Below are 27,004 nucleotides of genomic sequence, written 5' to 3'. Positions count from 1 at the left end.
AAGCAAAAGTAAACCTCATTTACCCATGCTGAGAAAATGGGCTTCCATTGCCCCGTGGTTTCCACGTCAGGTCGTTGTTATGCAGTTGTTGATGCTTGGTCCGTGAACAATAGGCATTGCCGTAGAGGGACTTGGAGCGCGATCAGGTTTTGATGGTCTTTGTTGATTGTCAATCTAACAAGTCGACTTCGGGAAAATTTCCCCACCCACCACTCCCTATAACAGTATGTCCTTAAAATGGCTAAAAATGGGACACAATTTGGTTTTGCCCCTCACACTGAATACCTGGCTACGCTACAGTCTATACCCGCCATTCCCTGGCTATTGTAGAGTTGATTAGTACCATGTTATCTCTTATTGAGTAATTCAGTCCTAGCTTTCACAAGTATCTTGAATGCATCTTCACTACCGGGTGCAACATTCTTGTCAGGATGGAGTAATACAGCTAAGCGACGATACGCCTTGTTAACTTCCTCCCTGGTGGAATTAAAACAGATTGTGGTTTAGAAATAAAGATATGTAAGGTGAAAGTATCATCGAAGCTACATTTCAAGTGACAACTGCTGTCTAAACACCCTCTTTTCAATGTAACTGGACAACTAAATTCTATCATATGTCGCAATAAAATTACCATCTAAACTGTCCGCATTAGGATTAAGATGATTTTGACTTTTGTTTCACCCTGTGACTGACGTAAGGCGCTAAGAAAGTTGAATATGTTACACAGACATTAGTGCTCAAATTTTGCAAAGTGAAAATATTTTGGCACAGAGTTGTGGAGTTAAGTTGTCAAAGTGCCCATTGCCACAGAGCTTAATGTGATCACTTTTTAAAGCATTTTATGACAATATCACAAAATGATTGCATGTAAAATCACCTTCTTAAGCTTAGCTCACACTACATTTGATAATTATCTTCTCTAATTGTGCTTAACTTTCAAATGGAAATTTCACCTCATCGAGTTTGTTTTGCTTGATTTTATCATTTCTTGATTTGCTTAATCAATCAATTAATCAATCAGGAAATATCAAAAGAATAATCTGTCATTGAATCTGGGGGTATATGTGACTTAGTGTGATTGCGTCATCACATCACGTCGAATGCATGCATGGGCAGTGGCTTTCGGCTGTAGAAGTTTGTAATATTCAGTGTAGTTAGGTTAATCAAGCAGAGAGAATCAAAAGAATAATCTATCATTGAATACTTACTTTGAAGCCCCAGGTTTGATACCCAGCCTATCATAGTTGTCTTGGCAATTCTTCAGTCTCTGTATCACACTGACTTGCTCCTTAGTGTAACCTAGTGTAGTACTTATCCTCTGTGCTTTGCCGCCATTTTCAAAAGCAGAGACTAGACCTTGGAATAATTGCTGCAATGAAACAAAGTAACATGAATTTCTTTATATTCTTATAGCTGGAACCAGTGATGACTTGACTTGACTTCAGTGTATCCTTGGTCAAAGTTAGCTAGCCACCTGTCCACCTGTTATTTTGGACAGGCAGTTTGCTCCAGGAAGAGACAAAATTAATGGCTAGCTGGAACCAGTGATGACTTGAGTCAACTTGACTTCAATGTATCCTTGGTCAGAGTTAGCTAGCCACCTGTCCACCTGTCATTTTGGACAGGCAGTTTGCTCCTGGGACAGGCAAATTTAATGGCTGTCACATATGCTAAATTCTAAAAATAATGCTTGAATAAGTTCTGTGAACTCAAAACAAGACCAGACTAACAAATGAAGGCTGTAACAATAACTGACTGAACACCCAGAAGGGACAGAGGTCTGGTTATGTTTTCAGGTTCAAATTTTAGACAGGCAGTTTTGGTGAAAATAACGGGCACTTGTCAAATCCTAGCTAAGACACATTTCAGTAGCTTCAATTCATCCATTATTTTTTTTACCAATTCTCTATATTTGACCCGTTCTGACAAAACCAGGAAGAAGTCGCATTTTTGACATTTCATGATTTGAATAAAATTGTAAGCACTAGACAATTTAAAATGATACCGAAATTATATATGGATAATTTCGCAAATGATACCTTGATATTTTTGCCAAATTGCTATGCTGAATAATGGGCCAATTAGTTTCCTGCCTTACACAGGATTCAATAGGGATTATCATAGATCAACTGTTATTTGGGTGGGTTAGTGCAGTGGTCTACTCACTCACTTCTCACCGCTGTGGGTGGGGTTCAATTCCCCGCGGTGCCACATGTGAATTTGGTGCCGATCCATGCTCGTCCTGGCAGGTTTTTCTCTGCGTGCTCCGGTTTACCTCCTGCATCTAAATTTGGACCACTTCTCATATCCCTGTCCCATCATATTCGGCTGAAATCCCTTTAATTTAGTAGCCTCTGAGCACTATTGGGCTTTGCCTGGCTTAGGCTGAATGTTATAAATTTAAAACAATCTCACCTGGAACATTTCATTAATACCATGCCCTGACTGTGCTGAAGTTTCAAAATAATGGAGTCCTTTACTATCAGCCCAAAGACGACCTTCAGCTTCATCTATGACACGATGACTACTCTTATCTACCTGCATAGTGATATCAAAACAATTAATCAAAGAAGTCAAAACATGTGTGTGTGCTTAATACTCCTTACGGTAGGTACAGTTGCGGGCATTTTGGGTAAAATGAATTTCGGGGGTGGGGTACAAGAAGTGGAAATTTTCATAATTTTGGATTTTTATTGGGAGGGGGGCATCATCTCGTGTGAGTGTATAACCATTGATAAACTGATGAAGTTACCTAAACTTACTGACGCTGAAAAAGTCCCTATCCAAATTTAGTTGCAAGTTATGAACTTTTGATAATCCATTTTCTTACATTTTATAGTGTGTTTTTTGCCTAAATCTCGAAATCATTATTTTGGACTTCAGTAAAATGCCACATACATGTATGTTCTTTCATTTTTTATGGGTTATTCCACCCGAAATCCATCAGCCCCTATGAGAGACATGACCTTAACCACAGAGGGCGTGTAAATTTCAAATGGAGTTACCCATTCAGGTAACCCCAGTTGATATTAAGGCCATGTCTTCAATTAAGGGGTGTATGGATTTCAACTGGAATGGTCCATTTGCTCAGCTCCATCAATGGGGTAACCTGAATGGGTGACTCCGTTTGAAATCTCCACTCCTTGCATGGAAGATTAAGGTCATGTCTTCCATAGTGGGTGCATGGATTTCAGCTGGAATATCCCAATGTATTTACCTTATTTGCACATACACAGAAGAAGACCTGCTCCATCTGACTAGCATCACCTATCTCTTGCCTCATCTCACCTAACCATGCATCAAGTGCTTCAAAACTTGACCTATTGCACACATCATATACCAGAATTGCACCCTGTGTGTCACGATAAAATTCATTGCGAACCTGCATAATTGAAATAGAGAAATGTTTGTAAACCTTAATTTGCATTCAGTTTTTTTACCAACTTTTTCACAGCAAGAATACCTAATGACAATTATGTTAATGCCTTATTCTTCACTCTTAGGCAATTTATAAACAATTTAAAGTCATATTATAACATTTGCTGAGGAGAACGCCCTCAAAATATTTTTAAATTCTGGTTTTTACACGATTGTAATGTACTTTAGTCAATAAAGATACTCTGCAAAAATCAAGACTTTAGGTGCTGTAGTTTTACAACCGCGGGAGTAACATGCATGGGCGCTAGTAGTAAATTCCAATTTTCTATGCTTTTCCTCACTTGTTCAGCTCAAAATTAAAATCTAATCTAATCTATTTTTACAGAAATGTTATAATATGGCTTTAAATTTTTTTACACCTTCGCTGGGATCACTGAATGGGTCTTTAAGTACTGTACCCTACTTTTAAAAGTTTAAATTATGAGTTATTATGCCGGCCATTCATCAAGGACGTTTCTACCTTTACCAAATATTATTTAGCACAGTCTGCTCAGGGGGGGGGGCACTTGTATTTCAAGGTGGACACCATGCTCATGTACGTACAAAAACAAGTAAAAAGGGTTGTTTTTCAGCACTGGGCAAGGACAGCGCTGTACCTTTTAGGGTGTCAAAAACGCCAAAAATCAGGAAAAAGGTATACTTTTCCAAGCAAAATACTTGCTTAGGGTACCAAAGTTTAATGGCAAAATAAAAAAGGGTGAAATAGGTTATGTTTGGCTTCTATCAGAACACATCATAGGGTAAAATATTAAGAAACATCAAACTACTAATATTAAACAAGAACCTGAACATGAAATTTTACTTTCTTAGTGTTAAAAAAAATGGCAAAATACTTGTTTAGGGTATGTTTTACACGCGCTGAGTAATACTCGTTTAGGGTGCGTTTTAAGAGTCCATACATGAGCAATTGAGCATGGTGTCCATCACGTAATGTAAGTGCCCTCCCCCCTGTACAAGCTTGTACATTAATTTTGAAAGACACTGTAGCACATGCTGGGACTCTGCTTCAATAATTGTTTTGCTAATTTCTAACTTACCTCATAAAAAATATCATGTCCTGCCATGTCAAATATATTAACCTTTATTGTTCTCTCACCAATGGTTACTCTGGGGAAAAATATTACAACAGACATTTAATAAACACTGACTAACCCCCTGGACACTACTGGTCATCTAACAACATTTCTGATTGGTTGATAACTTAAAATGTTCATTTCAATTGTCAATTATGACTAGGCTTTAAACTATTTATGGTCAAACTTGCATTTGCAGATGATCTTATTAATACCCTCTTTGATTGGTTCAAAATTGAACACAATATTCATTTTGGATAATTGTCAGGTAGTTCTTATGGGGTGAAAACTAAACAAGCTTCTCACTGGTTTGGATTATGCCCTGTTAAAATCATTTATTCAATGAGAAAATGAAATGAAGAAGGAAAGATAGGATGAATGTTATAATTTAATTTCAACTACACCTACTTTGTTAAAAGTGGGCTGTTGGAAACTGCTTATTCTCAAAAATAGTCTGTTTAGTAAAATTTCAAAGTTTTCGATCCTAGCAGGATCTTTATCAAAGTGACAAGACAACACACATGGACATGGACTATACACATAGAATAGAAGACATATTTAAGTGTTTTTACAGTAGAAGTGGTGATCATGTAACAGGATTAATTACCATAGCAACAGGTGAAAAGAATTTTGAATGTATTCGCCAGTGAAGTTTTACGTGTAATCCGATTATCACTGTGCCAACTGGATCACGCTTTTGAGTTCTGCACAACGATCGAAATGATCGCAACACAAAGTCTATGGCATGTACTACCAATTCCAAAAGCTGTGTGATCCAGTTACCAAGGAGTTATGTAACCACTTCGCTGGCAAATTGCCCTGCACTGTAAGTAGGCTGTACTCATCACCTGTCATATCTGTGTATGTATACAATCATAGATCTTTTCAAAGGCACTAATCATACAGGTGCGAGTGAAATGTACATGGACTCTGCATAATGTGAAATTTCCATAGAATTATAATCCAGGTCTTTGCCTATTCTTTGATAATCAATGGTGCAATGCAGAGTGTACGTCTAGTGTGTAGTGCAATATATTCAAAAATTGTTTTCCCCTATATAGCTATGGGAATTAATCCTGTTACATCACAACTTCTACGGCAAAAAGAAGACTTACTTTGTGACACCATAGTCTATTCCAATAGTTGCCATGTATTTCCCAACAAATCTCTTCTCACAATATCGCTTGATTATACAACTCTGTTGGAAAATTTAATAACAAAATATACTGTCTCATTATCAATAATAATTTGCCATAAAATTTGTATATCAGAAAGTATATCAAAAATTTTTTGAGAAAAATGCCAAATTAGTCTCAAAATTTATCAGGGGGTGTAGTACCACCTAATTAATGGAACAAATATGGTACATACCTTGTAGCGATCATAAAATATTATACAATTCTAAATTTGCAACCAGTGGGGGTGCCATGGGGGCATGGGGAGAAATGCCCCCCCCAGTCAGAACTCTTTCCCCCCCTGTTTCCCCCAGTAAAAACCCAAAATTACGAAAATTTCCACTTTTTACGGCATTTTGGGCAAAATTTGTTGATTTTGCCCCCCCTGAAATTCACTTTGCCTCCCAATCCCCCGAAAAAAAAAATTCCTGGCGCTGCCACTGTTTACAACAAATTATGATATGTTCTTACCTTGCCTGTTTCAGCTTTGCCCATGCTTATAATCTTCACCCTGAGATTATTGCTTTTCTTTGTTTTATCCATTCTAAACAAATGGATTGATCTGTTGAGGGTAAATGATACCACCATGAAAAAGAAACAAACGAAGAAAGAAAATTAAACAACAAAGAACAAATACTACTTACAAATAAAAACCCCATCATGAACTCTGTGTTTAATGTTTGAGTTAGTATTCAGTGAACTCAACCTTTACTCAAGAAGTCTAGCTTATAATTTGCACACAATAGTTAGAGTCCCAAGCTATCGTTTTTCGAAGAAAGAAGAACAAGCACTTTAAAATTAAATACTCAGTCACCAGTTAAGTGAGTATTCATTCAGGGAATTGATTCATCAAAATATTCTCATTGAAAGTTAACAGCTCGCGACCTTTACTCGAGAAGTCTAGTTTCAAATTTGTACACGATAGTTAACATATTCAACACTGGAGTCCCAAGCTTTCTCGTTTTTCGGTAGATCAGAAAGTGTGACATTTTTTGCAACGCATGCTAAATATTTTGTTGATATTTAAATTTGGATGCAAGTTACTTTGATGAGTCAAACTGTATCTTTTATAGCAATGGTTGCCTAATTGAACAGTCTTAAATGTACTGTACTGAGCAACATTTTTGATGCGATCACCTGTGGCCATTGTGATTGGCTGCATTTGTCAGTTGAAAATATTTCAAATCCTGCGTGATGTCATTTGACTCAGGGACTGTCTTTTGGAATTTGTAGGACAGCATCAAATAGCTCTTCTGGAGGCGCCTTCAAGGAGAGCTATTTAGAGCATTTACAACAGAATGTTAAGAGCTAGAATAGTCAGAGAGCTAAAAATCACTCTCCTATTATCAGATTTAAGGAGAGCAGTAGAGAGAAATAGCTCTCACTTACAATGTACCTCAGAAGGCAGTCCCTGTTGACTCATTTGCCAATGATCAAACAATCATTTCCAACCAACTGGACATGTTAATTTGCCAATCTATTTAGTTTTTCGATCATTAATGTTCGGAAATGCCACGTTTGCCCGAATTTCTTCGCGGGGTCGAGCAATAGGTTTGCTGGATGAAAATGTACCGGTGAAAGAAATTGCTCGTCGTATGGGAGTTGCGCCTAATGCAATTCGAAAATTGAGAACAAAATTTCAGTTGACAGGAGAGGTGAAAAATCAGCCAAGAGCACTTCGTCGACGTGTCATGTCTGTTCGTCAGGACATATCTATAGTGAATCTGGCTGAAACTCATCGAAAACTGTGATGGTAAGTTACTGCGTTTCAATAAAATGTCGTGCTCATTTCCCAAACAAATGTGACTTACACATTTTACGATTTTGTATCTGAAATTGTCTTTCACCACGTTTTCTTTCTTTTTATACAAGTAACCAGATTAAGAAACGGGTGCACAGACATCATTAAGGACAAGCTCGAAATCAGATGTTTTGTGTGTAAACCATTCTTAATCGACTTCATGAGGTACAGCTACACGCCAGAAGACCCATCAAGAAGTTGATTCTTCAAGACCACAACCGTCGAGCCAGACTGAACTTCGCGTGACGTCATCAACGTTGGAGCCGGCAACGTTGGTCAAATGTGTTATTCTCTGATGAATCCAGATTTTATCTTTAAAAAATTGATGGCCATAAGAGGGTGTGGAGACGTACTGGAGAAGAGATGTTAGAAGATTGCATACAAGGTGTTGACCAATATCATGTAGGGAGTGTGATGTTTTGGGGTGGGATTAGCAGCGATGGAGGAACCGATCTGGTAGAAGTTCCAGGTCGACTTAATGGCGCTCATTATGCAAAATGAAATCCTCTCACAACATATGTTGTTCCCTACCATGGTGCTATTGGTGCAGATTTCATATTCATGGATGATATTGATAATGCTACACCTCATCGTGCCATGATAACGAACGCATACCTGGAGAATCAGGGCATTGAAAGAATGGATTGGCCAGCAAAATCCGCTGACATGAACCCCATTGAGCATCTTTGGGACCATGTTAAAAATGAGGTTGACCACCTTATCAATGAAAACACAACACTGCAAGAGCTATTAAACCTGAGCAATCCAACATGTATGGAACAACATGGACCGGCAAAGGGTCCGGAATGTCATAAACAGCATGCGGCGACGTTGCAATCCACTTGTCAACAGTGTAGGATAGGGTGCATCTCTTGCCCCTCATGTTACCCAAATTTCTTGTCCCTAGTCTCAAAATGTGCCATTGGTCAAAATATTACCCCATACCAAATTTAAAATTATTCAAGTCGTTTAGGGGGCCTCCGTGGCGTTGAAATTGTTGGTCAATGGCCATACCATATGCATAAGGCAGCTATTTTGTTTTGCATGGTTAACATTAGAAATGATTGCTGCCTTATGTATTTTGTTCATGTAGTTAGGACTATTAATGAATCAAGATGTTAAAATAGTCTAACTCAAAAAAATAAACATAAGGGAGCTATCTACAGAGGTCAAGTTTATGTAAACATAAATGGCTGCCCTTTGCTGTCTTTACTGTGTCATTGTGAATTTGCTTAGATATACATATCTTTCCTGTTTTCGTGCCAACTTTGACCTGTTAGGCTGATACTACTACAGAAGAGTGATCGCACACTTGCACATTTATAGACCTTGCTCGATTTGATGAGACAGCATCATGTTATACGTTAAAAAGAATGGAAGGCTGAGGTTCTTCAAATCTTCAGATCAGAGTTCTCAGCAGAGATGATTTCGCGAAGTTGTGAATTGCATTATTGTAGGTAGTGGTGAGCAAACTCAGAAGTTAAGTTTAAGATTCCAGAGCATTGTAGATGCTAGGCCAGATGAATGGCAAAACTTTTGTTCCCCATAAAGATCTGCTTACTTGAATTGAGGTTCCAATCCAAGAACTACAAGTACCTCATGGAAATATTCAAAGGCCTACAAAGGTTACTTAAGTATGTGAATCATATAATTTCAATGCCAGTTAAATCATAGTTACATAAAAGAAAGTTGCAATGTAAAACCAAACAAAATGGTACACTTTGCAGTTGCACTCAGCAGTGACAATTGACAAAGTACCAACACAGGAGAAGCACTGGCTTAAACGGCAACAACGAAGACAATGTATAAAGCCGAATGAGGTAAATGATCATGCCAGTACCAGTCAGAGATATCCAATCTCAAGATTTGAAGAACCTCAGTCCTGTGTGTGTTGTCTCATCAAATTCAGCAAGGTATATGCAAGTGTGTGATCACTATAGTCTGTAGTAGTAACTATCAGCCTAATGGTTCAAAGTTGGCATGGAAACAGGAAAGTTATGAATATTAAGTAATTTCACAATTACACAGTAAAGACAGCAAAGGGCAGCCATTTATGTTTACATAAACTTGGTCCTTGTAGATAGCTCCCTTATGTTTAACTTTGGGACATGGGCTTTTTTAACATCTTGATTCATAATAGTCCTAACTACATGGACAAACTACATAAGGCAGCAGTAATTTCTAATGTTAACCATCTAAAACAAAATAGCTGCCTTATGCATATGGTATGGCAATTGACCAACAATTTCAACGTAACGGAGGCCCCCCTAAACGACTTCCAAATAATTTTAAATTTGGTATGGAGTAATATTTTGACCAATGGAACGTTTTGAGACTAGGGACAAGAAATTTGTGTAACATGAGGGGCAAGAGATGCACCCTAGTGTAGGAGGACACATCCCCTACTAAACATCTTTAAGTTTTATTTCCATTTAATACAAACACATGGACAGGCCTAACATACTGTATTGTTTGACAATTGACTCCTATGGACTCTGGTGCAACTTTTAAAAACTCCCTCTTTTTTTACATAAACCATTGTGACCGAACGCAATGATGTGTGACACATACAAATTGGCCCAGATTTGTAAAACAAATAAGGTTACTCATAACTTTTTACAATTTTACATTTCGTTAAATAATTTTCGATTTATTTCAAAAAGCATTAGGGGGAATTTATAAGTTGTGGACCCTATATGTATGTGTAGCATAGCTAGCTAGCGACATAGCATCGCGAATCACTATCACTGTACTTGCCAATCGCCATCATTCATGCGACGTTCACGTTAACATCATATTCTGACCTACGCGATGATCAGCCCACATGGCCAATGCCAAAGGTTTGCAAATTTATTCTTTTCATATCGAAGTTTTGACCCAGTTTTTTAAAACGGGTCATCATACACAGTTCTTGGGCGCGCACTTGTAAGTTACGCCAGTGAACTTGTGTGCGTTGCGACAATGCACGCAGACGCAGTTGAGCGAGGAGCGGATGTCATCATTGTGTATTTACGCAGGCGTGTAAAGACGCACTAGACGCTGGCGTCGACGTGATTATTTTGCGAACATTTCCGATGCTGATTCACACAACACGAAACGGTTTATAGTACAGCTGATTAAAATGTCATGTCTACTTGTGTGCACACTGCTGACACTGCTGTGAGTCACTGAGTGTGATTACTGGTGATATCATTCAGTAAGCTTACTTCATTTTTACTCACCATGCTCATTTAGAAGAAAAAACAGTTCAAAAATATTGCAGTTTGTAAGCTTAATTTGATACTATTCAAACACCAAGCTTTTAAGTTCAATGTAAAACCAAGAAATCTGCCATAAAATAACGTTGTATTCCAGCTCGTCGAAGACTTGTTTATCCGGATCTTGGAAACTCAAATCCACAAATCATAAGGTTGACATACTGAAAATCCAGCTGTACGTATTTTTGTATTGGGGAAGAGAATTTTAAAATTTAATTCCAACCTTGAACTAATTGAAGAAAAAATAATCTCGTTCCTAAATTTTATTTTACTGTTTTGAAATACGCACTTTACAAGGGTGGCACAGCAACAGTCCATCTGTGCTTCAAAACTGGAAATGAGCCTTGTCGCGAAAATCCCGAATTCCTCGACGTCGACCGTCAAGCTCAAGCAGCTGCAGTATTTTGATAATTTTTAAGTTTACAAATTTTACTTTCATGAATCTCGTTCATTCACTTCTAGTACTGACTCAGTGAGTTCCTATCCCCAAGTTTTCAGGTGTCCTTGGAATGCCACAGGATGACACAGTCAATAGTAATTCAAGGTAAGCTTAAAATAATAAAAATTTGACAAACATGACAAATGAAATGGAAATGATAACATGAAAATGCATTCAAGATGAGAGTTATGTAAGCTATCCACCAGTGGAGCTTCTGCGACCCCTACGCAGAACTTCCGATAGTGGATTATCTGTGCACGATGGACGCAAGGAATCCACAGTCGGATTTTCTGCGACGTGCACTGAAAATCCCTCCGTATATAGTTCCGATGGAGTAAGTCGGCGCACGGTCGCAGGAAATCCACTGACGGATTTTTGGCGACGCGGCGCTGAAACTCCCTCCGTATATAGTTCCGTGGATTAATTCTGCGCGACGGTCGCAGGGAATCCACAGTCGGATTCGGCGACGTGCGCAGAAACTCCCCTCCGTATATAGCTCGTGGAGTAATTCTGCACACGGTCGCAGGGAATCCACGGACGGATTTTCAATTCATTTTCTGCGCACGCACTGAAAATCCCCTCCGTATATATAGTTCCGGTGGAGTAATTCTGCGCACGGTCGCAGGGAATCCACAGTCGGATTTTCGGCGCGACGTGCGCAGAAACTCCCTCCGTATATAGCTCCGGTGGAGTAATTCTGCGCGCGGTCGCAGGGAATCCACAGTCGGATTTTGGCGACGCGTGCGCAGAAACTCCCTCCGTATATAGCTCCGTGGAGTAATTCTGCGACGGTCGCAGGGAATCCACGGACGGATTTTCGGCGACGCGTTTTAATCATCTCATGAATTGTTATGATTTAATATTATTAAATGGTAGAAATAAGAAATATTATGTAGGCCTATAATGTTTAGAGTCAGTTCTGCGCATCAAGTATCATGTTTAAAAAACATGTTTAAAAAATAACTTTGAAAGTAAGAAATATATATAAACTCCTCAATGAAAGTTTGGAAAGTTTTTTCAAGCATCTGTATCTCCAATTATTTGTGACATATTCATATCGTGTTGCATATCACTGGATAGCTACAATACTCCCTTTATAATGACACACCCTTTGAAACAATAACATTTTTCACGGCTGAGTACATGCCTTGTGATTGTAGTGGGGTCTCAAAATGAATTTGCCAAATTGACCATTATTCTGTGCAGCAAGATGCAATCCCATAACTTCACAATCTGGGACCTAATGCAATCCTCCAAGATGACACCGCCGCCCCACATAGCCACGATAGTCAGCGACTACCTACAGAATATGGGAGTAGAGTCAAAATGGCCTGCCATCAGGCCAGATCCGGGGGCCAGACCTCAACCCGATTGAACACTTGTGGGACCAGCTTGATCGTGCTGTGCGTGCCAAAGAAGCCCATAGGCAACCACATTGAATGACCTGCGACGAATCCTTGTGGAAGAATGGAATTCCATCCCACAGTTAGGTATGTTCATAAAATTTTGAAGTTCAATATTTTTAGCTGAAAGTTCTTTCATTTGAAAGAGAATCAAATTACCTAAACAATAAGGGGTCAATCATGTTTCTAGTGCATATACTTTTGAAGTTACAGACAAAAATAGTGTCACCAAATTGTCCAAAATTTTGTGTGTGAAATTGTGACAGCAGGCACATGTACAATGTACACTACTGTATGTGACCCCAGATGACCTCCTATTCTTTACTGTAAGAAAGCTGTTTTGGATGGTCTTGATTTACACACAAATTGCTTTTGAGCTAAATCGAGTGTCGACTTGGTGGAACATGGATTGCACTATGTGATAGTTTATGAATCCATTATTATCCCAGTACCAACATAAGTCAACATCACTTAGGTTTTGGTTGTCAAAATTAATTTTAGTAATTTTTCCATTGAGCAGGCACAGTAAAGCCATTTTTGGACCGTACAGGCACATTCCACTTCCCTATGGACGAATAGCGCCACCTATAGTGTGAGATGTGAGCCTGGCTACCACAGTAACGTGTAACCAGGTCGGTGAGCAGCATGAGGAGAAGGTGCCTGACTATTGTGGCTGCCTGTGGTTTTTCCACCCGCTATTGAGGTTAGTGGCTAGCTTTGTTTGAGCACAAATAATGGTCAATTTGGCAAATTCATTTTGAGACCCCATTACATTCACAAGGCGTGTACTCAGCCGTGAAAAATGTTGTTGTTTCAAATGGGGTGTCATTGTAAAGGGGAGTATTGTAGCTATCCAGTGATATGCAACACGATATGAATATGTCACAAATAATTGGAGATACAGATGCTTGAAAAAACTTTCCAAACTTTCGTTGAGGAGTTTATTTAGAGTCAGAACGGTGGAGTATTTCTGCGCATGGTCGCAGGGAATCCACAGTCGGACTTTCGGCGCACGTGCGCTGAATAGTTCCGGTGGAGTAATTCTGCGCACGGTCGCAGGGAATCCACGGACGGATTTTCATACATACATACATACATACATTAAATTCTTATAAGGCGCAATATCCATTATGATCAAGGCGCCATACAAAATACAACAAATAATACCACATGAAATATAATACAAAGCAAAAATACAAATTCAGATTAAAACAAATGAGTTTTCAAGAGTTTTTTGAAAACTGCAATTGAGCCGGCATTTCTTACATGCTGCGGAAGTGAGTTCCAAAGTGATGGGCCTGCAACAGAGAAGGCTTGTTCACCTATGACAGGGTTCGAGGTTTGAGGATGGTTTTACTGCCAAAATGGGGGGAAAATGAAGTTCATGTTATCATAACATTATACATGTTTTCTGGACTAGAATTTTGTGCTGAGTCCATTTCTGAAGTTTTTAATACACAGGGTATCACCATTTTAAAGATATGTAACAAATTCTAAGCGCATGTTGTTTTTACGAAGAATGTTAACCAATTCTGGGAGTCTACTTGGAACACAACTGTATTTTTAAAAAGTTACAGAGCATTATTACTTCAGTTAAAGTTGTTTTGAATCTATAAATATGTTAAACAAACTATAAAGACTGCTTAAACATTGTTCTCACGTATGAAAATGAAATGATGTTGGTACTGAGGCCCCTGTATTCCTATATATTTAGTAAACATATAGCGGTCAGGTTTGGTGTCAAAAGACAATAAATCTATTGATGTCTAAACTCATAAAAAAAATGATGTTCTTTAAGTGTTAATGTATAACTGATTACCTTTACACAATCTTAAAATGTTTATACTGAAGCATACATAGCACTTTATTCACCCCTGACATCAGAAATGGCTTGTTGATAGCGCAACTGAATATTGTGTGATCTAGCGGCACGGGCTGCATCAACTTTATTTTCTGATAAGTGGTTGATGTGATGAGCTGGTACAGAACTAAAGTTCTCTTCACCATACCACTTGACTATTACTTGATTCTGTTTCAGTTTTCTCTGGATAGAACTTCTCAGATGTTCAGGTACATCAGTTGGGGAAATGACTTTAGCTGGATACCAGAAGCAACCATGCTTTGCCCATACTAGAAGCTACTAGATGACACTGTACATGTGCATGAGCATACATGTACATGTACTTGCTGTACATGTATAGCATCCCTTTATAATAAAGTTTATTGTATCTATACAATAAACAAATTTACCTCCTGTGAAAGAGTCTAACCCTGGTCCATAGCTTGTGCTTGGACAAATCAATATGATTGATTTATTGATTGGTTGCCTAGTAATGGCTTTATATAAGCAGGTGTATAAGGACCAATGAGGTTTAAGGTCCATTGTTTGAAGTAGCCAATGGGAAGTGGTTAATAACCCTCTGACACTGCTAGTGGGTCAAGAATTAGGCACATTTTTATCTGTCATGGAAGGAGAAGCATGGATCTCCAATGTGAAGAAAATTTTTAACACAGAATTATTTCCATGGAAGGAAAACTTATTCTTTTCAAGGAAATAGTATTTGCTTTTATAACATGATATAATCAGAGGTAGTTAGAAATAGCTATAAATTATTCTGAACGAAGGAAGCATGATCGCAAATATGTTGGCAACTAGTGTCTAGAAACACTGATGACAGGAATGGCAGCCATCATGGGAATACAAAATATTTAGCACCTTGATGGATTTTTGAAATTTAGAGGTGTAGAATTTTGAACCGATCGGGAAGGCAAGACATCGCTCATCCAGTAAAGTCTGCTGCAATCAAGGCTGTTAATTATCGAATGCTGAATCTTTCAGCAGAAATGGAATTATATGGAGGTGTAAATGAAACCCCATTCAAGCATCAATGCAGCAGTTAGCAGCGAGTCACAGCAATGATGGATCGATTTGTCGATCATGGTCTGACGATGGCGAAATCTGTGTGTTGGGATCAAGTATTGCAATTTGGGAAGACCAGCTGGGCAAACAACGGTGAAACAACCGTGATTATGTACTAATATGGATACTTGCTTGGACATGGACGCCGAACGGGGTGAGCAAATTTTAAGTAAAGTTAAAATTAATTATAAACATGGACTCTATCAAGTTCTGATACTCCACTACTTGCGGTTGCTGGAATAAGTAGGCCCTACTCTTGATCAATTTCAAATTCATGAGTGATTAATTAGTTTGCGATCATGTGATCATAACATCCTTTTACTTTGTGTACGAGAGATAAAAATTATCATGAATGGAAAAAATAAAAATAAATAAATAAATAAATACAAATTCAAAGTATAGACCTCTGGCAAGGCAACCGTTACTTAAAGTTTCACGGAATACCCTCAAATAAATAAATAAATAAAAAAAATGGACGATTAGTATCCTGAATAATTTGGATGGTTTAGGTAGGGAAATTTGGTTGGGTAATCGAATTGGCTAGGGAGGGGCCTTGAAAACATGGGCGTGGCAAAATTAAAAAGGGTGCAGGTGCCACTGCTGATGTGATATTTATTTTGTCAGAATTCAGGAATATTTAATTAGTTGCAATCATGTGATCCACTGGATCAAAAATTTGAATGAGATCTCAAATAAAATATACTGGCCAAATTATTGGGGCATGAATAAGTCATAGTGTGTGTCAGGTAGGGAGAATTTGTCAGGCAATCAACCCAGGATGTGATCATGACAGTTTGGCTTGAAAAAAAAAAAAAATGAATCGGGTAACAATAAAATATTGGGCAAATTATTTGTGGCATGAATAATTCATATTGTCAGGTAGAGAGAATATATCAAACAATGAAGTACTTGACTAAGCACCCAGACAATATTTTATATTGGTTTGGTAATCAAACATTTTGGCTAGGGTGAAGTTTGTGCCTTCAATTAAAGGGGTGCCTTGGAGCCAGGGTTTTGGAGAACTGGGCAAGGAAAAATTTAAAGGGGTGCCACTGCCACATTACCAAATTAGTGAATGTATAGGTAATTAGATGCATTCATAAGATCGACAGGGCATGAGATATCATATAAAATACCCTTTTTCAAGGGGAGAATTTTTCCTTTTTGAATGAATTCAAAATAAATTTGCAGAGCGAACACCCAACAGAGCAAACAGATGTCAAGGTCATCGGGAGATCATTAGGGGTCAATCAAACACCATGGAGGGTCGTTGGTTCATGAAATTGGGGGTGACCACGAAACTGAAAAAAAAAAAATTTTAGTAGGTTCATGAAATTTGGTTAGGGTTAGTTTGGGGTTATTCGTGGTCAGATCGCCATAGGTTGTCCCACCGTTATCCCACTGTTGGATTTTTGCAGAACTGGTTAACAATTGCATGTGACATTTCATTTTATGACTGTTGAAGTTTGTGGTGCTTCTTAAGGATTTTGTTCAGACAGGGAAGCATGAGCCTTTCTTTTCTGAGCGTTTATGGTTAAGAAGTTCAAGGTCATAATGTAGGTCAGAAGGTATGGATTGTTGAAAAATATGGGATTGGAATTTGAGGTAATTGGAGGGCAAAATAAGAAGGCTCAAGGAGTTTTTCATGGAACTTGGGGAAATGGAGGAGCAGTCAAAAGTCAGTTTCTTGGGTCAGGTCAGGCTTATCAGGGTCACCTGAAGACATTGTATAAAGGTCAGATGGTCACGCAACTCGATAAAGGGGTTCCAGCAGATTCAGGCAATAGATAATAGTATCGGGTGTTTACGGAGCTTGGTAAAAAGAGGCACGTAGCATAGGAGGTTAAAAATGTTCAAGATGTTGGCTTTACTCAAGGGCATCTGGAGTCTAAAGTACGCATACATGTAAGACAGGGGAAATGGGGAAAGCGGCAGGATTTGAGTAACATCAAGTGAAGTAGTAATTTGGGAGATCAATGGGAGGTCATTCAATGTTGGTATTCATGAGGCTTGGAGAATGATCCCATTGAAAGTTAACAATTCACCAGGCAACTCACAAGATCAATTAAATCGGTTTCGGGAAGTTGGAAGCATATTGCATTTCATCAGGTTATTTAGGTACCATAATAAATCAAATAGAAATAACAAATTCCTGTTCTATGTCTGGGTAACTTCCCGGGTAACTTAAACAGTAAGGAAATTCCTGTCCCTCTCATTCCTAGGATAAGGTTTTGTGTAGTAACGGCGAAATGAAATAGGAATTTTGCATAGCGGTAAGGTTGACTGGAAGTTGCTTCCCAGTTTCTGTTTTCTTTTTCTGATTTATTTCAGGTCGAATCAACATATTGGTGGTCGCAGTTAATAATGGAGGCTACATGACGGAGAAGATATAAAGAATTATATACATGTAATACATTTCTGGACATTATTTGGACCATTTAGACCACATCTAATGATATCCGAAGCAAGCGTATGGCAGGACAAGACAAAGTGGGACGGAACACTTTCAGTGTACAATGCTAACATTATGTATTAAAGGGCAGGTCTATTGCAAAAACAAGTTCATCTCTATTCGAGGAGAATAATTATTAAATTACAAGTTAACACTTGTTGCAACTTTTATGCATAATTCTCCTGGAAAAAGAGAAATTGTGTGGGTGAAGTTCGTACGGGTTCGTCCCCCGCTTGAAGCGGAATTAATTTTCAAGGTAGCCGGCTGACTATGTAAGTAAATGAAGCGGACACTATATCATACTCTCATTTAATACCTGTGTGACACAATCACAATCACTTTGACAAGTTTGACATTAGCCACATGGTTGCTGCAACAATGAGTTGTACTATATATTATTTACCATAACAATGCTGTATAACAATATGCAGACTATTTTGTTCTCATTTCTTAAACAATCCTCACACAGTATTGTTACTATGTGTTCGCTTTGTAATATTTCATCCAACTGAAACTATAATAACTATAGCATATTGCAATATTGCACAGGGAAATCAGGTACACGAATTGGTGGACTTAACACGGTTTATATGCTAGTCTCAGATTGATCGCGCTGAAATTAATATTATTTTTTTATCTTTAGCCCAAATATTTATTATGATATTGATATACATATGAATTGTAATATCACAATTGACTAATATATAAGAAAAAGAAGCGGCTGATTTATCCATATCTTTAAAAAATTTGTGTGAACAACAACAGTATATGCGTTATGTGCATTGAGAATGTTTATAGTCCCTTTTGGCAAAGCAGGCACAGTCAATTCACGATGTCAACTTTTTTCTAGGTCAAATCTGTCTTGTTCAAGGAACTCATCGCTTAAGTTGGTTTTGCAGAATATCAATTTTAAACGTCTTATTTTCATTGTCCTCAAAACATTAGCTTTTGCCAATGATATGATGTTGTCTGAGCAATATATGACCATTGAATGCCATTAATTATATCGTTACAATGTCCGACAATCTCATTCTTTGGGAACAAATGATAGATACGTAGATACTGGTATGCAAAATGGGTTGGCTTCGCAGCCAAAGAAAAGTTGCCATATTGTGTGTAATTATTGAGTTAGGCACCGCAGGTAGCCTAACTCGCTAGTATGTTCTTGCCATTTCTATCTTTTATTATACATTGAATGCTCTACGCCCTTACAATGATCACTGTTATGGAGTCAATTTACTTTACTTCACTTCCTGGGCAGTAGTACTGTGCACATTTGGAAATAATTGCCCAGCTAATTAATAGTCGGCCTGCTCACTTCATAACTACATTTATAATTAGTAAATAAAAATATATCCAATTGAGTGCCTTCTGCGCATTGGCGAAAACAGCATTTTGCTTGTTACGTCATCAGGAGTCAATTGCACGGGCTCAGGCGGGGCGTCAGTGATTAAGCTTAGGATAAGCTGTTGCGCAAGCCTTCAACTTGCCAGCATGGTAAAGGTATCGATGTGCAAGGGTGCACAGGGAAATTAGACTTCATAATAGGAGGAATTCAATCACCAGGGTGCCATGGGGTTGTAAGCCAGGGGTCATCCTACGTTCTCAATTTTTCTCCCAAAAATATAATAGAGGAGTTTTCGAGTTTTCAGAGTCCGCTGCTACCACGATTGTTTTTTCTTAGGCCCAAAGCCTTAACAAGGAAGTCTAAAATCTACAAGTATAGTATATGTTGTAGGGAGGATAAACTCAGGAATTTGGTGCACAAACAAAAATAGGCACAGGTTTGGCTATTATTCGGAAATATATACTGGGTGCAGCTCGTACCTCTTCCTTACACAAAAGGTGTCTTGTAAGGTTGAGATAATTTATCTAAAATATCCTTGTGTTTGTCAATGACATCAAGGGCGCACATTTTCAAGTGATTCTGTAAAGGTTTTTAACGCCGTTAATAAGCCTAGGGAATTAAGCTGTCAAAAAGGATAGCTAGGGTTCATGAGGAGGCTTATAGAATCACAAGAAGAAAAAAAAAAAAAAAAAAAAAAGGGGGGGTTGGGCAAATTTCTGTGCCATAAATTTGTTTGGCGGTAAAAAGGGACAGGGCCACAAATTTAATCTTGAATCCAATTATATGAAAATAATTGGATCACCATAGGTAATTGTATAAGTGTTTACAAATAGTAATAATTGTAACTAATAAATTTGAGAAATAGTGCATGAGAAGTTGAACGAAATATGTCAAATATCAGATTACTTTCCTGAATGTTTCCGGCTTCAGGAAAGTAGGATTAATGTATATGCACTTTTCTAAGGAATTTATATTAAAGGATTGACTCAATAAATGTATGTAAACTTCTCTGGAGAAATTTTTCTTGAAAAGTTAAGCCAAGTTTGATGTATTATAACGGTACCCTTTGGGTCCGTATTTTATTGGATAAGCTGAAGTTAAATCCAATTCTGGTTTACAAATAAATGGAGATACTCCTGACAGATATGCCAGCAAAACTTTTGAGTAAAATGTGCCTCATTTCATCTGGGGGTAATAAAGTTTATTGTATCTATACAATAAACAAATTTACCTCCTGTGAAAGAGTCTAACCCTGGTCCATAGCTTGTGCTTGGACAAATCAATATGATTGATTTATTGATTGGTTGCCTAGTAATGGCTTTATATAAGCAGGTGTATAGGACCAATGAGGTTTAAGGTCCATTGTTTGAAGTAGCCAATGGGAAGTGGTTAATAACCCTCTGACACTGCTAGTGGGTCAAGAATTAGGCACATTTTTATCTGTCATGGAAGGAGAAGCATGGATCTCCAATGTGAAGAAAATTTTCCCACCCACCACACCCAAAAATTTAGGTCATATCCAGGGTCTTAGCTAGAAATTGAGAGTTGCCCGTCATTTGAATAAAATTGCCTGTCCTAATATGACCTTTGAAAACATTTACCAGACATCTATAGCCCACTGGGGGTTCAAAGAGTTCAAATATGTGTTGATATGGCCTTGTTCTACAAGTTGGGTCTACTAAAAAGGTCAATTAGCTTATCAAAACATACAATTTATAATATAACATCTGTCAAAGGCATTAATTTTGCCCGTCCCAGGAGCAAACTCCCCGTCTAAAATGACAGCCAGACGGGTGGCTAGCTAAGACCCTGGTCATATCCCAGTATTCAATACCTTTATGGACAGTCACTTGGGAGCATTAGTTGGCTGGGAAGGCATCCATATCGTACGGGATTTAGAGGTACATAGACCTAAAGGGTATTGCAGTCTATGCTTTTAATGGTAGCTTCTGGGCATGGGCAAATTACCAGGAAGAGGGCGGTTAAGCTGACCAAGGGAGAGGATTCAATAAGTGCACATTTTAACTTCTCTTGGAGAGGTTAGGCCACATTTGGGTATACAGATCTAGGTGTTCAGGAAATCCCTTTAAAAAGGGTTCTGTAGCTTGCTGGTTAATACATTGCTGTTAACTTCTTTAAAGAGTTGGACCACACTTGGCGAGTGTGGAAAGGGCTTGAGAATACCCTGGAGGGCCCGTCTCTATCTTACATGAAATTAATTTGGGTTAACTTCTCTGCAAGGAGAGGAGTTGGGCCACACTTGTGTGTGGGCCAGGGAAATTCCCGGAGGGCCCCGTATCTTTGAGGTTATTTTGGATTAACTTATGCGAAAAGAGAAGTGGGGCCACACTTGCATGTGTGCAAAGGGGCCGAGGAAATTCCTGGAGGGCCCCATAGCTTACGAGGAATTTGGGTTAACTTCTTTGCGAGACAAGAAGTGGGGCCACACTATGCGTGCGTAAAAGGGCTCGGGTAATACCCTGGAGGGCCCCATATTCATTAATTCATTTTCATCCATTCATTTCTTTCATGCATTTAAAATGTATTGTACAAGGAATTAACTTGGGTTAACTTCTCTCTGAGAAGTTGGCCCCGTATTAAATTCATTCATTTTCATTCATTCATTCATTCTTCATTGCATTTCATTTATGCATCTTACAAGGAATTAATTTTGGTTAACTTATCTATGATAAGATAAGATTGGGCCACACTTGTGTGTGTGCAAAAGGGCCCGGGAAAATTCCCTGGAGGGTCCGTATCTTATACAAGGAATTAAGTTGGGTTAACTTCTCTGCGAGAAGGTGGGCCACACTTTGTTCCGGAGAGGCTCCGTACCTTACGGGTAAGTAGTGTAGGCATGAGCTCGGGAAATTACCGGGAGGGCCCCGTATCTTACGGGCGAGTAATTTAGGAATTGGCTCGGGAAATTCCCGGGAGGGCCCCGTATCTTACGGGCGAGTAATTTAGGAATTGGCTCGGGAAATTCCCGGGAGGGCTCCGTATCTTACGGGTGAGCAAACACTGTGTGTAGATGGGGACAGACTCTGTATTTAGGGGGAAAGTAAAGATTATCCAGGTCAGAAATTGTGGCGGTAAAAAAGGGACAGGGCCACAAATTTAATCTTGAATCCAATTATATGAAAATAATTGGATCACCATAGGTAATTGTATAAGTGTTTACAAATAGTAATAATTCGTAACTAATAAATTTGAGAAATAGTGCATGAGAAGTTGAGCGAAATATGTCAAATATCAGATTACTTTCCTGAATGTTTCCGGCTTCAGGAAAGTAGGATTAATGTATATGCACTTTTCTAAGGAATTTATATTAAAGGATTGACTCAATAAATGTATGTAAACTTCTCTGGAGAAATTTTCTCTTGAAAAGTTAAGCCAAGTTTGATGTATTATAACGGTACCCTTTGGGTCCGTATTTTATTGGATAAGCTGAAGTTAAATCCAATTCTGGTTTACAAATAAATGGAGATACTCCTGACAGATATGCCAGCAAAACTTTTGAGTAAAATGTGCCTCATTTCATCTGGGGGTAATTACATATTTGAGGGCACAACATGAAAGGCATTGACTGCTCTTCCTGGAATAACTTTTATGGGTGTGACCTTTGGGTTTAAGGGGTTGATACATCAGAAAAATGGTGTGAACCTCAATGGGGCAAAATCTGAGTCGTAAAAAAAATTATTTGAAAAAAGTATACTCATGGCATCATTCCACAAATCTAATCGATTGTGGGGATTGGTAGAGTGCACAATCGATCAACTTTTCAGAGCTGTACCTCTATAAGTTTTTCCGAAATAATTTTTTTTACAATTTGGCATATTTTTTTCACGCTTAGGGGCAGGGGTAACACTTTTGCAATTTTCTTCAATTTTTCTTTTTTGAAGGAAGTTAAAATTATTATCAGTGTGTGGCAAATTGAAATATCATTAAAATGAGGGGTTAATGAGGTCTCTAGCCCCTTTAGATCAAATTTTATGGCGAAACTAAGATACAAATCTCTCGAAAATGACCTTTTTTGGGCTTCGTTTTTTCACTTTCAAGTTCAACTTTATCCGGGTATGGTATACAAAGTAAGCAATGAAATCAATTAAAAACAGTCTTATTTGAACAAATTAACCATCAGGTAATACAAAATAACAGAGAAAGACAACATTTATCTATATAGTAGAAAATATTAGGGATTAAAAATTAATGGTGAATTTTTTTTTCACCTAAAACTGGTCATTTTCAGTAAAAAGTGGCCATAAATCCATGTTTAACCCAAAAAGCGACTTAAGATACAGTATTCTAAGTTAGAAAAATTGAAAATTCAGACATTTTTACCTTAGAAATACTATATATGCTCATTTTTAGAAGTATTCTTCACACCTAAATATTTTTTTCACACATTTGGCAGTGAAACCGTCCTCAAACCTCGAACCCTGTCCTATACATTTCTTACTAAATGGTATTGCAAGAAGAGTCTTGTCTGTTGCAGACCGTGTAACCGGAGCCGTTGAAGGACGATTTATGTGAGCAAGTAAGTTGGCAAGATATTCAGGGCCACAGTCATTGAGACATTTGTAAACATGAAGACATATCTTAAATTGAATACGTTTTGTGACCGGTAACCAGTGCAGTTTTTTCAGAAGGGGTGATGGACTATCGAGTCTGGATGCATAGAAGATCAGTTTTGCCGCTTTCGGTTTTGAAGGGACTGGAGGCGAACTAGGTCTTGTGAGTTTGCGCCATACAAGAGGGCATTGCCGTAATCAAGACGGGAGAGAAACAATGCTCGGACGACAAGGTGACGTGTGTCCTGGTCAAGATAACGACATATGCGGCGGATATTGCGTAATTGATAGTTTCCAGATGAAAGTTTCCAGATTTTCGGCGCACGTTTTAATCATCTCATGAATTGTTATGATTTAATATTATAAAATGGTAGAGAGTATGAAATATTATTTAGGGCCTATATGTTTAGAGTCAGCATCAAGTTTCATGTTTAAAAACCATGTTTAAAAAAATAACTTAGAAAGTAAGAAATATTATATATATATTTACAGTCAGAACGGTGGAGTTTTTCTGCGCACGGTCGCAGGGAATCCACAGTCGGATTTTTCGGCACGACGCGCAGAAACTCCCCTCCGTATATAACTCCGGTGGAGTAATTCTGCGCACGGTCGCAGGGAATTCACAGTCGGACTTTCGGTGCACGTGCGCTGAAACTCCCCTCCGTACGGTATATAGTTCCGGTGGAGTAATTCTGCGCACGGTCGCAGATAATCCACGGACGGATTTTCGGGCGACGCTTTTAATCATCTCATGAATTGTTATGATTTAATATTATAAAATGGTAGAGAGTATGAAATATTATTTAGGGCCTATATGTTTAGAGTCAGCATCAAGTTTCATGTTTAAAAACCATGTTTAAAAAAATAACTTAGAAAGTAAGAAATATTATATATATATTTACAGTCAGAACGGTGGAGTTTTTCTGCATGCACGGTCGCAGGGAATCCTGATCGAACTTTCGGCGCGCGTGCGCAGAAACTCCCCTCCGTATACAGCTCCGGTGGATTAATTTCTGCGTGCGATGTAGGGAATCCTGAGTCGGATTTTCAAGACGCGTGCAGAAACTCCCCAGTGTTGCCAGTCTTCAGGAAATTTCCTGATTTCAGGAAATTTTACTTGGATGATCTTGTACAAATGTATGGGCAAAGTGCATTTTTCAGGAAATTTTTTGCTATTTCAGGATTTTTTTACAACACTGACTGGCATCTCTGTCCATAGACAATGCGTTGTAATTTCGTTCTGGTGCACCAGAACGAAATTCAAATTTCACGATATCTTTGCAAAAGCGAATTAATCTGCAAGAAATATTTTGTACATAAACATTATGTAGCCAGAGGTTTCCACAGTGCCGTACTATATTACGCTGACTTTCGTATTCGGCGAGGAGGACGATTTCGACCTCCTGGTTTGTTTACAAACAGAGAGGTAGACAAAAAACCGTTCCGCTTGTCCAAACACTCAAGTATCAGAAGGATGGTCCACAATAGCGTGATTCACGTAACCTGAATAGGGATTAAAAAGCTGTCACGTAGAACCATGTGCTTCTATTGTCCAATTTGCCATCAAGATTTCATATGGAAACAGTTCAGACCCAGTACACGATCATGTCAGAAATTAATATTTTGTTCTGGGTCTGATTAGGCCCTTCACACTTGATTATTAGTTTCCTGTTTAAGGCCCTTCGCACTTAATTATTAGTTTCCTGTTTACCGCCCGCGTCCAAAATTGAAAATCTCAAAATAATTAAAAGTCACCTCATCCCTTTTTCAAAATCTTAGGCCCTTCGCACTTGATTATTAGTTTCCTGTTTAAGATTTTGAAAAAGGGATGAGGTGACTTTTAATTATTAATTATTAATTATCTTTTATTTTCTTTATTTAGTTTGAACTATTACAAGCAACTATTGACTTGTTTTGACCAGAGCGGGCAATTAATTATTTCACAACAATATTTGATTTTATAAATAAGTGAAGGTGGAGTTGCACTCTTTGTTCATTCATCATTGTTGATATTATTAAAGTCAGAAAATGGCAAGTAGAAGTAGTTGAAAGTCATTTTAAAGGAGAAAATTTGAAATAAAAATAAAATAATTAATTATTTTGAGATTTTCAATTTTGGACGCGAGCGGTAAACAGGAAACTAATAATTCTAATTATTCGGACTAAGGTTTCCAGTGATATAAAAATCTCAACTTTTTTTGAGAAAAGTGGGGGGATGAGGCTGTGGATCACGAAATGCCCCTTTAATTTGAAGCTTTTTAAAATCTACCAGGCTCAAGCCTTAGCATATTATCAATGTTGATTCGATGCTGATGATTGAGGTTAACAAAAGTACATACATGACCTCAATCATTGGCATCGATTCAGCGTCAATAACAATATGTTGAGGCTTGAATGAGGTGGGTAGTTTTAAGCTTCAAATTGATGCAGCTTTTGTACATGTATTAGAGCTAAATAACTGTTTAGATATTCATAATTTACGGTACCGGTATCCGAAAAAAACTGATGCACTGTTCACTTCTTAAATTCCATTTACGTCACATTTTGAAACAATTGTGGCATTGTTCCTACTAAATTGATCTCTTTCCTTTCTGTTACAGTGGGGCAGTGTGGCAACCAGGTAAAGTTGATTTCATTTCTCTCATTATTATTAATTACCAGTATACATGTTGTAGCATCATATTTTGATATGTTGTGCGAAGTGAATTTATATAGTCATTGATGTTTTTTTACAAAAAGTGAAAATATAAAATGTAAGTCCTGACTGACTGTACTTTAAAGTTGTGATCTATTTATTGTTTTTCTTTCCCAATATAAATTTTTCCTGAATATGGCATCATCCATTGGTTTTATGTGTGAAATTTTGTCATCTTCAGCATGCAATTAACAAGTTTATCTAGCTATACTATTTTGCAGTAAACCTTTGATGAGCGCGACTACCGTGATGTTGTGAATTCAGAGCTAGCAATGCGTACGGCGCACAGTTCATTCATAAATTTCCACTCGGCAACAGCAGATCGCCTTAGCAGCCAATTAGAGACAAGTGCGTCCAACGCAGTAAATACGCGATGTATGTAAAAAATTGATTATAGAGGGTGTGACATTTAGAATTACAGAAATAGACACA

The 27,004-nt window shown here is 38.1% G+C and overlaps 2 protein-coding genes across 2 annotated transcripts in view; one reads left to right on the top strand and one right to left on the bottom strand.

Moving 5' to 3' along the window:
• Window positions 1–239: 239 nt before the first annotated feature.
• Window positions 240–10,866, bottom strand: LOC140162528 (dnaJ homolog subfamily C member 27-like). The gene is made up of 8 exons (XM_072185777.1): window positions 10,709–10,866; window positions 6,158–6,248; window positions 5,627–5,709; window positions 4,476–4,545; window positions 3,218–3,382; window positions 2,416–2,538; window positions 1,209–1,369; window positions 240–477 (listed from the first exon to the last, which is right to left on the bottom strand). Exons 2-8 carry the CDS (start codon window positions 6,227–6,229, stop codon window positions 348–350), a joined length of 804 nt encoding a protein of 267 aa, XP_072041878.1. The 5' UTR covers window positions 6,230–6,248; window positions 10,709–10,866; the 3' UTR covers window positions 240–347.
• An 88-nt stretch (window positions 10,867–10,954) lies between these two features.
• Window positions 10,955–27,004, top strand: part of LOC140162527 (tubulin epsilon chain-like) — a 34,304-nt gene continuing 18,254 nt past the window's right edge. The window contains exons 1-2 of the mRNA XM_072185776.1: window positions 10,955–11,288; window positions 26,478–26,497. Of these exons, the coding sequence (XP_072041877.1) occupies window positions 11,264–11,288; window positions 26,478–26,497 (45 nt within the window). The 5' untranslated portion in view covers window positions 10,955–11,263. The remainder of the gene's footprint in view (window positions 11,289–26,477; window positions 26,498–27,004) is intronic.

This window comes from Amphiura filiformis, chromosome 10 (assembly GCF_039555335.1).
Source record: "Amphiura filiformis chromosome 10, Afil_fr2py, whole genome shotgun sequence".
Classification (NCBI taxonomy): domain Eukaryota; kingdom Metazoa; phylum Echinodermata; class Ophiuroidea; order Amphilepidida; family Amphiuridae; genus Amphiura; species Amphiura filiformis.
The sequence above is the reverse complement of the archived record's forward strand: the minus strand, read 5'-3'. Positions and strand labels throughout refer to the sequence as shown.

Excerpts from the sequence above, each read along its gene's own strand:
- LOC140162528 (XM_072185777.1), bottom strand. The coding sequence starts at position 6,229 with ATGGATAAAACAAAGAAAAGCAATAATCTCAGGGTGAAGATTATAAGC. Across the intron at positions 1,370-2,415 it reads GTATTAATGAAATGTTCCAG|CAATTATTCCAAGGTCTAGT; the intron begins GTGAGATTGTTT and ends GTTTCATTGCAG. Across the intron at positions 478-1,208 it reads ATCAAACCTGGGGCTTCAAA|GGAGGAAGTTAACAAGGCGT; the intron begins GTAAGTATTCAA and ends TAATTCCACCAG.